At 44.4% G+C, this 12,977-nt stretch overlaps 1 protein-coding gene across 10 annotated transcripts in view; it reads left to right on the forward strand.

The window, feature by feature from the left end:
* Positions 1 to 12,977, forward strand: part of PALM2AKAP2 (PALM2 and AKAP2 fusion) — a 624,976-nt gene that overhangs the window by 402,171 nt on the left and 209,828 nt on the right. For 8 of the 10 annotated variants that reach the window (XM_081237132.1, XM_081237131.1, XM_081237133.1 and 5 more), the window contains one exon: positions 5,763 to 5,864. The exons of the other annotated variants lie outside the window; for them this stretch is intronic. In XM_081237132.1, coding sequence (XP_081093258.1) covers positions 5,763 to 5,864 — 102 coding nt within the window. The remainder of the gene's footprint in view (positions 1 to 5,762; positions 5,865 to 12,977) is intronic. 10 annotated transcript variants of the gene reach the window in all.

Raw genomic sequence — 12,977 nt, forward strand, 5'->3', positions numbered from 1 at the left:
GGAAACAGGGCTGGGCAGAACCTCCCTCCCTGGGGGACATGGTTGGCCAGGAGCACGTGAAGGGTGGGAGCAGGGCCCCGTCTTCCTGAACCCCATCCTGGCAGGAGTGGACCTTCCTCTGCTCTCCCCTCCCCTCCCCTCCGCTCTCCTTCACTGGGGCCATGTGATGAACTTGGGATTGTGTGCTTCTCAGCCTTCACCGTGCTCCTCTGTTAGCTACAAACTCATGAAAACCACTTGATTCCCTCTTTCACTCTAGCCCTCAGCTAGACCTGTCTTAAAATGCCGGGACTTGTCGGAAGATCAGATACCATCTGCTCACCTGATTCTTATGAGGTCAACCTCTAAATTAGGAAGATGATCAGGAGCTAGAATAAGTGTTGGCATCAGTGTTTTCCCAATGTCTTTTGGAAATATATGGTTAAAGATTTTAAAATGCAGAGATGGATAATGCATTTATCTGGATTAGCAAAGATCCTTGCAATAACGATAATTCTAACTTCAGCAAAAAAGAAAACAAACAAAAAAACTGGTTTGTCTGGGTTCTCACCACCACCCTCCAGCAAGTAAAAGGCAGGGGATCTGGATTTTGGCTCCTTGGGTGATCTTTGGGAAGGTATTAAATTAAATTCATGTGTCCAGTGCATGTGCTCAGAGGCAAGTCAGGGTCGAGCAAGCAGGGACTCCAGGAGGAGGACTTTCAATAGTTCTAGAACCTTTTCTAGGGTGTGGCCAAATCAGGACATTTGTTCTGTGCTTTGGGAGTGGAGCACGGACTGAAGAGGTGGCCTTGCCTATTTTGGGGAGTTGAGGGTGGCAGCATGGGAAGGATAGCGGGCTTTCCCTCGTGCTAGGGCTGCCCAGAGGCCGTGTACGTGACCAGCAGTAACACAGTGTCAGACACTGACCCACAGATACCCACATGTTGGAAGCGTGTGCACATCAACTTTTTATGCTTTCACTTCCACTTCTTTTTCTCTCAAACCAGGGCCTTGCCTAGACTTCTCTCTCTAATTAGGGAAGGGATGGAGCCTGCATGTCATGTCCCAGGGAAAGCTGTGTGGGCCATGGAGACCCATGTAGTCTATGACTTGTTAACAAGCATCCAAGAAGCCATGTTATAAACTCTCACTGCTCTCTTTTTCATTTTCACCCTGAACTTCTCTCATTTCCTCCTGTACTATGTACTTCCCCCTATTTTCGTCTGTTCACCTAAGTAGTTCATAAAGATGGTAAGAAACACAGTCGTGACTGAGAAGGGAACCTACAGAGAAAAATCACCTTCATGATTCCATCCTTCATCACTTTTTGACAGGATGGGTGAGCTCAGGCTTAAAAGGATGCAAAAGTCTCAGGGATCCCAAGAAGTGGCCAGGGAAAAGTTTCCATGGCCTTGTCACCCTGGATGATGATTCCTACCGTGTCTGGTTATAACTAAGTCTGGGGAGACCTTTCCATTACACCACATCTGCTGGCAAAGAAAAGTTTGAAGGAGGAAGCACGTCCTTCCACGAATGCAGTCAGTGTTTATAGGCCACTCTTTGGTCTGAGGGTAAAAACTCATCATGAAGCACATCCAGTTCAGGGACTTTGGGATGTCTGATTCTTTTCTCTTTCTTTGATTTCAAAGTGCCAAGACCCTCTTAGAATCAACCAATTGTTGTTACTGAGACCTAACAAAAAAATGATTGTAGAATAATGATGCTTAGGACAAATACCCAACTTCTGAAACACGATGATTACAGAATCCAGGCCCAACTGAAATTATATAACGGTACAAGATGCTGCAGATAATCAGCAGAAGCATCTCTAGTTTAATGAGTTGCCAAGGAGTCGGCAGCTAGCATGTGCATGTGTAACGACTGCTGTTCAGGTACCCTGTGCATGTCTCCCTGTGCTTTTCAGAGAAAGCAAAGGTACTGGACTGCTGGATCACCAATGGTTTATTGTGGGGGGGGTTTAATATAAATTTATTTATTTATTTATTTATTTATTTTTGGCTGTGTTGGGTCTTCGTTTCTGTGCGAGGGCTTTCTCTAGTTGTGGCAAGCGGGGGCCACTCTTCATCGCTGTGCGCGGGCCTCTCACTATCACGGCCTCTCTTGTTGCGGAGCACAGGCTCCAGACGCGCAGACTCAGTAGTTGTGGCTCACGGGCCTAGTTGCTCCACAGCATGTGGGATCTTCCCGGACCAGGGCTCGAACCCGTGTCCCCTGCATTGGCAGGCAGATTCTCAACCAGTGCGCCACCAGGGAAGCCCCACCAATGGTTTTTGACTACATGGTAGCCTTGGCAATCAAGAGCAATGTATTCCAATCTGGAGTAGAATTTCTTGGCAACATACGTTCTGATTCCCCCTCACTTCTTCCCCATCCCACATACACACTTATTATATGGTAGAGTCCTCATCTATTGGGTGGGTTGTTTTTACTGCCCTAAATAGGCACAGTGTTTTGTGTAAGTATAAATTGCATGTGGTATGTGCCTAGAGCTACCTCTCTTCTTTACCCACCGAGGAGCTGGTGTGAAACCCTTGGCCAGAACTGGCAAAAGAAAATATCTGTCCTGGGCCCATCTCATCCTTGCTGTTTGAGACTGATCTTTGTAGATTTCCATCCCATCCCAGTCTGGGGTGGCCTGGGACCTTTCCCACATCAAAACTCTCATACCAGGGACCTCCCTGGCAGTCCAGTTCCTTTGCAGGGGGCACGGATTCGGTCCCTGGTTGGGGAACTAAGATCCCGCATGCCACAGGGTGTGGTTAAAAAAAAAAAAACTCAAAAAACAAAAAAAACACCTTCATACCAATTGTTGGGACAGCTCAGTGTGTCTTCAGTTGCCCAGAAGTCACGATTTCAGGAGAGTTTTCATCAATTTTGTTTCTCTAGCTTTAGCTATTTATGTTCTTCATAAAGATTTTAGCAGTGCCAGAACTAATGAGAAGCACTCATGTTACATCTCTGCTGTGTAAGTGACTGTTCTCTGCCTTCTCGGATGGTGGGAAGAAGCATGATAGACCACCCTGACTTTGGCAGGAAGAGGGCAGTTTACTGACTGAGGCCACATGAAGAAATCTCCCTGTGGAAGCTTCGGAGGCCCTGTTTCTTATTCCTTGTGTTGGTCTATCAGACACCCTCCCTGCTGCAGAACCTTAGGGTTTACTACTTAATGATATATTGAGGGGTTGCCCTGTCCTTTTCCTCATGCCCCACTCCTCGCCACCCCCTTATCTCTTAGCAGAAGCCATGGCTCCCCAGCCCCACAAGAGCTGCTGTCCTCAAGCCTGTAGCCAGTGACCACTGGGCAAAGGTAACTCCATCACCCACTCACATCTGGCAGGGAGCAGCCTCTGGGGGAACCTGAAACGTAAGCAATAGGAATCACATGCAGAGTTCCCCACCTGTGAGTGGCTTTTATTTCTAGCTGCTAAAACTTTCAGTATGCAGAGATGTCCTGGAAATTCTATATGTAGCATAGAATGTACCAGACACGTGTGACCAGTCCACAGAGTCTTACCTGGTCCTAATGGCTTGAGTCTCCATCTCAGTTCAATGCAGGAAGTCAGATTTACTGTGATTGCCAATCCCCGGATTTCTGGAAATCCTCAGGGAAGCTCAGAAGTTCTGCACATCTGCTCTGGTCATCTCTTGTCCCCTAAACTGTCTCTCTAACCCCATATTGCTGCTCCCTCCTTCCCATGGGCCACTGTTAGCAATCTCCCTCTACCCCCTCAAGCCCCACTTACCCCCAGCTGCTGCTATCTCTGGTCCTGCCTTGTGCTACCTTGGGGCCCAGACCCTTCCCACAGCTCCCCAGAGTGAGGGCATGAGGCTGCAACCTAACTTGAGGAATACTAGCAGGGCAGCTCAACATGGAGAATAATGGGCAACTTTGGACATGTGGCCACACTCAGAGGCTCTGGCTCCAATCCAGGCCCCTTTCAGAGGGTCCCTACAGGCTGCTTCATGGCCATCTCCCAGCCCACCATCATCTCAAAGGCCCATCTTCCTTGCAGTGAAGGACTTTCAACCATGTCTGTCCGACCCAGGGCCCAACTCCAGCACACATGAGGCCCCAGGGAGAGACAGTAACCAGAGCCTCACTCCAACCCAGGGCCTGCCTGCCTGCTGACTCCTGACTTCCTGTTCCGTCTCCCCAAAGAGTTGATATAGACAAAGCCATTCTCTTAGAGAAACTCCACCCCCATCCATTCCCACAGAGCGTGTTCTTTGCCCTAAGCACATGATGGTCCAATGTCAGTATATTCTGGGTTATTCAGACACACGAGTCAGCAGTGGTCTAGTCGCCATATAACTGAACTAATCCTAATCTGGTGTCTGTTCGCAGTCCTCTCCTGCATGAAATTTAAAAGAGAAAAAAGAAACCTGCCAGAACTAAGGCGGTATCGATGGGGATACACAGGACGGGACGGATGTGGGAAGTGGGTAGAGAATAGGGACAAACTGGCCACTGGGAAGGGGAGTTAAGGACACCACCCGGGGTCCTGGGTGAATTATGGTGCCAGTGAGCGGAGGTACGTTGTACAGGAGAAGCAGCAGATGAGCGGAGGTGAGAGTTCCATTTTGGACATGTTGAGCGTGAGGTGACTATGGGCCATTCAGTGGAAGTATGCGGTAAGCAGGTAAATGTGATCATTGACGAGTGATTGACATTCCAGGATTTTGGGATGTGGCCGTGACACAAGGAAGGAATCACATCACCTAGAGCCCAGCTTTCTAGAATGTTCCTTCGCTTTCCCACTTCTCTCTGGGTGATACACAGATTCTTCTCCTTGTTTCACATCAGTGGTTTCCTCCTCTCCTCTAATACTTTGGCACGCCTGTTGACTTCTGTGCCCTCCATCTCCCTAAATGGGGCTTTCAAGGTATTTTCCCAAGCAGAGCTGGTCTCCCTCTGTTGCACGGCCTCATTTCTTGCAACTGAGCTCATGGTGAGTTCACTGGGTGCTGTTATTTGGAATCTCAGGATTTTCTAGCTGAAACACCAGCCAGAAGTACTGAAATTGTGGGATAAATTCTGGAATTTATTTTTTTTTGCGGTACGCGGGCCTCTCACTGCTGTGGCCTCTCACGTTACGGAGCACAGGCTCTGGACGCGCAGGCTCAGCGGCCATGGCTCTCGGGCCCAGCCACTCCGAGGCATGTGGGATCTTCCCGGACCAGGGCACGAACCCTTCATCGGCAGGTGGACTCTCAACCACTGAGCCACCAGGGAAGCCCTGGAATTTTTTTTTTAAATGCCTACAAAATTAGTCTTCTGCATGAATCAGGCACATAAAGCTATATTCCAGTTTAAGGAAAGAGCCCCAAATCTATTTTCCAGTTCTGCTTAAGGCACGTTTTTAGTTTGAGGTCCCACATTTGGCCAATTCCACCAAATTTATAATGGCTCTCACTAGTCCATCTCTCTCTCTCTCTCTCTCTCTCTCTCTCTCTCTCTCTCTTTCCCCCGCCCCCGCCCCAAACTCATTGTACTCTTAGAATCTAGAGCTTTCTGATGAATCTTTTAATACATAGAGCTGTCCTGGGGCTTGAGCTCTCTGGCCAGGATCTCTCCTACCTCAGCTACTCTACTAAATACCAGTCACCGGGCAAATGCTGGTCTTTGTTTACCCTGATCCTCTCTTGCAGTGGCCGCCTCTATGGTCCATTATGTAGGGCAGGCAAGCTGCTATCTCGGCAGCGAACCCATTGGGCCTCCCAACACTGTGCCTAATTGTATTCCCTGTTCTCTGCTACCAGATGCAGTAAATTACATTTCCTCCCAGCTCCCCGACCTGCCAATCCTCTGTTCACGAACAGCACAACCGTCACCTGGGCAGGACGGAACCAGCAGAGCAGCTGGTAAGTCCTGGGGAGCTATTTGGTTTTGATGCCAGGACTGACCATGGGGCTTGCGTTTCTCTGAGCTTTAATAATGAGGGATGCCCAGATAGATATCCTTACATGGGGGGACCCTGTCCTCAGCACAGCTTCAGATGTAGAATTTACAGTGGCCACACAGGGCAGGCACTGGGCCCTGCTGGGTGTCTGAGGACCGAAGGGGAAGGAGTATTGAGAAAATCAGAAAGCATTTTTCTTCCCACTTCAGAAGAGTCTGTCTTGTGTTTGTGGTCTTTATAGCTGTCCTCATTCTTAAAGTTCATTTGCACTCTGCCTCCAGGGAATTTTATTTTCCATATTGGAATAATACAAGATCAAATGAGCTATGCCGGGAAGCTGGAGGGAAAGTATTTTCAAAGCGTATGAGTATGTTGCTGGAATCCTTTGGGAATTGAGCTGTTTTGCATATTGTGAACATATGTATTCTCAAGTCTTCCCATTTCTGGAGTTATTTCTTAACTACTGTGGTATATTTGGGAAATAAAAGGAGCAATTTAAAGAATATATGTTTCTTGCTAATGTTTCTCACAATTGTGGATTTTAGAAAATAATACACTTGTGAGTGTAAAGCATATAGAGAGCTCTGCTTTCCTCTGTTCAATGCGAACATGCCTCAGAAATCAGAACTGGACAGCCGTGAACAGTAAATCTCTATACCGATCTTTTTGCTCTTCACAGAATTGCACTGAGGGCCGGGGTTGAATGGAAAAATGAACTGCCAAGGTTGTACAGTTCGTGACAGTGTAGGTGAACTTGAGTCTGAACATCAGATTATGCTTTACATAATCTAGGTAAATTTATGTTTAAAATAAGTCACCTAAGGACACCTTTTATAAGACAAAATAATCATGGGCCGTTAAGTCAGAGGAAGTCCTTTATACAGGCCAACCTGAATATTTTATGAAACAAATAGTCCCTCCTTATTTTAGTATAAAAGGGCAAGCAAGTATTGACATAATTGTCATGCGCACTGGCTAAATTTCAGTATCTACCGAGTGTCTCTGTAAATATCCTATCATCATGTTACTTTTACATACAGACTCACGGGGTTCTAGAGTTGGGGGGGGGGCGGGGAGAACTGTAAATTGTGTCTGGTCAAACCCAAGCCAGGCCAACAGATCCCCGGATAGTTAAAGGATAAGCCAGAACTTGCAGCCTACAGTCATGCTACAAAGGAACCATTGGCAGTGACTTAAGCTGTGGATTCTTTTAAATGCTCCAAAATGCACTTCTGAGATCAAGTGGGGATAATAACTCTTCAAAAGTCACATACCTCCCTGCTTGTTATTAGCGTTGGTAGTTCGCAATAGCGGTGCGTAAACAGCTTTGCAGCCCCTTTCCACATGTTTCTGCACCACACAGGACATGCAATATGACCCAACTAATGGATCGGCTCATGGGGGGGTGGGTAGGAGCAGTGTGTGGGGACTGATTTTTAAGAGATATGAAAAGGATTGGTAGACAAGCAATGTAAAGTTCAAGAGTGTTCTGTTGCTGAGATTGTAGTGCTGTGAGCATAAGAATACACATACTATTACAAGCTAGCATCCTTCGTCTTCAAAGATACTGTAAAAATAAAGATCCAAATAGCGAAGGCATTTTTTAAGAAGTATTATGTGCTCAATATCTTCTAAAAAATAAGCTTACATGTACTTTTGTTTATTAGTTAAGAACTAATTTGCATAAATGTATCTCCTGTGGAAATACACAGACGCAGAGTCTTGAAAGGAATTGTCTTTGATGTGGTTAACTGCTTTGTCCAGGCTGTTTTTGAAGTAGAACATCCAGATTAATTGTCATTTATGGCTAACAGTGACTACTCAGAGCATGAATGGCATGCAAAGTAATGGCACTCACCATTAATGGAATTCTTTCTCCTGGATATAATCCATCTTGCTTTAGGAATGTCCTTTTGGAAATTTGTGCAATCTTAAGGCCATTTTAATAAATGTCACCGGTCATTACTCAGTATTATGACAAATATCTGATTGTTTGGAGTTTGGGAGGTTTTAGATTCTGTATAAATGGGAATTTATTTAGAATCATTGCTTTGCAGATTCAGGAAGCATCTATTCCAATCCCTCATTCAAACATGGAATCCGGGGGATAGAAGCCCTGCAAAGAGGCCCTCAAAAACCACAGTCACCCACCATGAGACTGGGTCTCCCTCCAGGTGGCCCATTCTGTCTATAATTGGTTCTGACAATTGGGAAGTTCTTCCTCTGATGGAACTCTCATTAGTCTGCTGCTTTCATCTTCTACCCATTGGTCCTTATCCTGCCCTCTGGAGCCCCTCAGAACAAACCTAAGTTCTGATTTCCCTGTAAGTAGTTGAAAATGGCGGTCACGTCCTGTCTTTCCCAGGTCCTCACTTTCCATCCCCTTAATACCCACAGCCCTGGTCTCTTCAGCTGGTCCTGAGATGATGAGGTTGCTTTGACACCCTCTGCCATGCCTGTCCCTCCCCTCTGAACGCTCCCCGCTTTGTCTCTGAAGTACGAGGCTCAGAGCTGCCGAGCGCACGCACTCTGGGCTGAGCCTGTCACCCCACAGAGCGGGGCTTGATGCCACAGACCATGTGACTCACTTGGTTGCCATCATAGCCTTCCAGCTTCAGGCTCTAAGGTAAAGCCTCAGAGGTATGTGACATGTGCCACTACTGGGCCTCCTTTCCTTTGTCCAGTGCACTCATCACTCCAGAATCATTTCAGTGGCAATGAGCAGTCTGTTCCCCACAACTGCACACATACCGCTTCACTTTATCACGTGCAAAAGAACCCACAAAATCCTTTATTTCTAATCTCGAGAGGCAAAAGTAAGGATGAGCTATGCACCTGTCGGCCTTAGGAGATTTCATACGACTATTAAATTTCTTCTTGTTAAAGTGTCCCTCGGGAGTGTCGGGGGGCCTGGGGTCACTGAGGAGCCTCTGGAAGGTGGGGAGGGGTTGAGGTGAGGGGACTTGGCAGTCAGGTCCCTGGTGTTCTCTCCCATTTCAAGCACAGCAGCTCCCCGGCACTTGTGTTTCCATATTGTATTTCTGCATCAGATTTCATTTGAATAAAGGGTTTAACAGTTTTGAAAGGAGAAAACTGTCTTCTTTGTTGTCCGGGTTTTTACAGCTTGCAATTGTGGCTCCGAGGTCACTAACTTTTCCTCTCAGTTTATTATCGTCTCAGATCTGAAAAGCACACTTGCATTATTTATCATCATTTCCCTGATAATGACGTTGAACAGTTGGAACCAAAGTCAGAGGCCTGCAGCTCACGGTTAGGGATCTCCTGGCCCTTGGGAATCCTCACTCGGCACCTATGGGGCATGGCACTTCAACCAGTGACAAGTTCTGGCAATTGTCCTGATATTCAAGGCACGTGTTTCTGTCTTGACAACTTAAGGATATAGGGACTTTCTGATGATCCAGATATGCTATATCTCTGGCATTTGCCTAATCTGCCTAGAGACCTTGAAGAAAAAAGAAAATGAGATTAATGTGCCTAGCTTCTGCTCTTTGAAAATTAACTCTAGAATTCAGCCAGCCATGATGTCAAGCTGTTTCTATGTAGTTTTTGGAATTCCTTCCTTCTCATTTTTGAAAATCAGAACTTTGAGTCACTGCCTCCAGCACCTTTCCTGGTATATAAAATCCTTGAGACAAATTCATTGATATGGGAACTGGGGCCCAGGGCTGAAAGCACTGACAACATTTGTATCCCTGGGTGCTTTATCATTTTCCAATCTTCTCTACTCATCTGGGTTTCAGTGACCTCTTAGCAATTTCTTTCTGGCACTTTTCAGGCTGAAAACTGCCCTTCTTGACCAAAAAGACTGAAGCAAAATCAATATGAGAATTGGCTTTGGCCTTTGTTGTCCTTCAGCATCATGCCCTTGCTGACTTATTTTTGTTGAAACCACAGTGTCTTGGGAAAACAGTTGATTCGAAGAAATGTTTTGATTACTGGTTTTTGAAGTTAGAGATTGCCCTCTGGGATGAGAGGGAGGATCCACTCTGAATGAATGTCCTCATTTTCATTGTTATTGACATCACAATGCCAATTTTATATCTCCAACCTCAAGAGAAGGAGTGAACATAAGTGTATATGTATAATCATATACTCAAAGGGGTAAGACTGTACATATGTATGTTCATTCAATAAGCCAAGCATATGTATTGTTTCTCTTCAACATTCCACGTATAATGCCAGCTACTTGACGATCATTATATTGGGGTGATCTCACTGCTGGGTGGTGGTCCTGGTCTGGCTGTCTATCACCCTCATCTAGTACTTGACACATCACTGACTCACAAGCCACACAGGCTGTTCATGGCACCATGGAATATCAAAGCTGGATACCATACACACACACACACACACACACACACATATATGTGTATATATGTATATATATGTATTTGTATAACTGAATCACTTTGCTGTTCACCCGAAACACAACATTGTAAATCAACTATACTTCAATTAAAAAAAAAAAAAAAGCTGGATACCCTTCATTGTACAAATGGGAAAAATGAGGCCCCAAATTGGGATGTGACTTGAATAGGAATTCAGACTTACTGTCTTTCTCCCTCCCCCGACACCTCCCATCTTACTGACTGATGACAGTGGGGTGTGTCTTTTTATATTTTACACGTGGACCCTCAGCCTTATTCTGCCCACTGGTCACAGTGAGTCAAAGGAAGTGAGCTGGGAGCAGCCTGGGTTGACAAATTTAACAGTGATTGAATGGTTCTGTCCTTACGGAGCGCAGAGTCCTGTCTTGTGTGCTCTTGTCTCGATCCTGAAATGGAATCATACCAGTTGGTGCCCCCCTCTCCTTACTTGTGTCAGGTGCAATAATTAAATATATCATTTTATGAAGACGTACTTCCAAATTTCAGTCATCCCATCATTGCAATGTCCATTGAACTGTCTTCTTTCCTTTTCCTCTGTCTCCTGGTCCTTCCTCAAATACTTTTCTTTTTGTTCATGGGGCTCTTTCAAAATCTCCTTCAAGGGCTCCCCAGAAAGTTTCCTCCCCTGAGCAGTACCACCCTCATTTTTTTTCAATAAGATGAGCTTAGATAACAAGCCCTTACAATCCTCATCACTGTGTACCTGTGGCATGGGGAGCCTTGAGGAAAGAAAAGGGCAGATTTGAGAGTGTTCTTTGTGGTTAGAGATGAGGGCATGATGTAAGGGAGAGGAGAGGTCTTCGGTATACTCGGTATACTTGGTATACTAGGTCTTTGGTTTACTACTTGGCAGGCGTAAAAAGCAGAAGAGTTTTAAAAAATTGTGTGCATGCCTCGTAAACAAAATGTTGAATTTAAAATGTAAGTCTTATTTTCCTACTGGTTCATATCCAACCTCGTTCACATTTGGGATATTATTGGCTGAGAACTGGAGCAAAATAGAAATACTTATTCATAAACAACACATTTAAGATAAATGTTCACACTTCCTGTGTGGTTTTCTGAATGTCTAATAACATTCTCCTATATGTATCCATAAAGTCTAAGTATTTTCTAAGAGAGTAGAAGTTTAAAGTTACCAGCCCTAAACATGGCAATTATGTGAGGGGGTGAAGGGGTTAACCTTATTTTGGTAATCATTTTGCAGTATATATGTATATTGAATCATCACATTGTACATCTTAAACTTACATATGTTATCTGTCAACAATATCTCAATAAATCTGGAAACAAACAAACAAACAAAAATATTGCCTTTGTGTAAACCAGAGCTTCTCGAAGTGTTTGCCTGGCTCCCCCTTACTAGAGAAGAGAGTGAAGGCAGACAAGGTATGTGAGACCAAACCTGAAGAAACCTGCTAAAAGTCTGTGGTTCCTTTGAAGCCCAACATCTTATCTGGGGAAAAAAAATACATACGAATGTTGTCTTTTATGGCATAACATATCTAGGTTTCTTTTATTATAAAAATGTCTTAAAGTGTTCTGCTCTCCTATTCTAGAAATATTGAAAGAACAGTGTATAACATATAAATATAACTATTAATCTGTAACCCTGATGAATCCATGTCACTTGTGGTTCAGTTCCAGAGCCATGTCACACTTAACAAAATACAGCTTAAAATCACAGACAAAAAAAAGAAAACCCACTAAAAAGAAACTCTGTCCTTCACCTATATTTCCTGAAGGATATTAAAAGGGATCCAATTCATATCTCCACCCAGAAGCACTTATGTTCCCTTTACTTCCCTCCACATATAATTCTCCAAAGCATCATCCGCGGCCACAGAATGTTCCTTCCCTATCCTTCTCCCACACAGCTTTCACCGTCTCTTCCATTCAACTCCTTCTTTCTCAACTCTTTATTGTATGGATCTACTTAACCGTTCTAGCAAAGACCTTTTTGTCATCCCTCCTTTCAGTCCAGTCTCTGATTATAGGAACAGGCAAGGACCAGATGAGGTTGGGGATTATCATGGCAGAAAAGGGAAAATTGGACCAAAAATGACAGCATTCTCATTGGTGGACAGAGAGAGAGAGGGACATCCCTAAAGATTCCTATGTTCATAATTCCTATGTTCATAATTTCAGGTATGGACATAAAAGTAGAAATATTTTATTCCATACTCTGTATTGATTGCAGTTCAATGTATCATTTGGTTCATACATTATTGGATGTTTGCGGTCTTGTATCTATAACTGACAATCATTATTACCTTTCTTATTTATAACTATGTCCCATGAGTGTGTTAGTAGTGATAGGACATAAGATTTTAACCCAAAATTGTGCTTTTTAATATAAATGTAATATTTAAAGAACAGGCTTTTGGAGCCCATGCAAAATTTTAAATACCTATTCTATTTCTTTGATAACACATTTTGTGGAAAATCAGGAAATAAGAGAAACAGATATTTCTCTTGATATCACCGTCATTGTGTGATCTCATGTACCTCTGTGACAAATATTGGTTGGCCTCCCATTGTGTCACTTAAGGAAGCTCAACATCTTTGTGCTGAGCAAGTGAAACTTTCAAAACAGACACAATGAAAAATCGAGCATTGGATTTTGCTTCAAATCTTTTTAGTTAAGTGTTAACCATGATCAGATT

This window comes from Mesoplodon bidens (genome assembly GCF_964165515.1).
Source record: "Mesoplodon bidens genome assembly, chromosome: 6".
In the NCBI taxonomy this organism is placed as follows: domain Eukaryota; kingdom Metazoa; phylum Chordata; class Mammalia; order Artiodactyla; family Ziphiidae; genus Mesoplodon; species Mesoplodon bidens.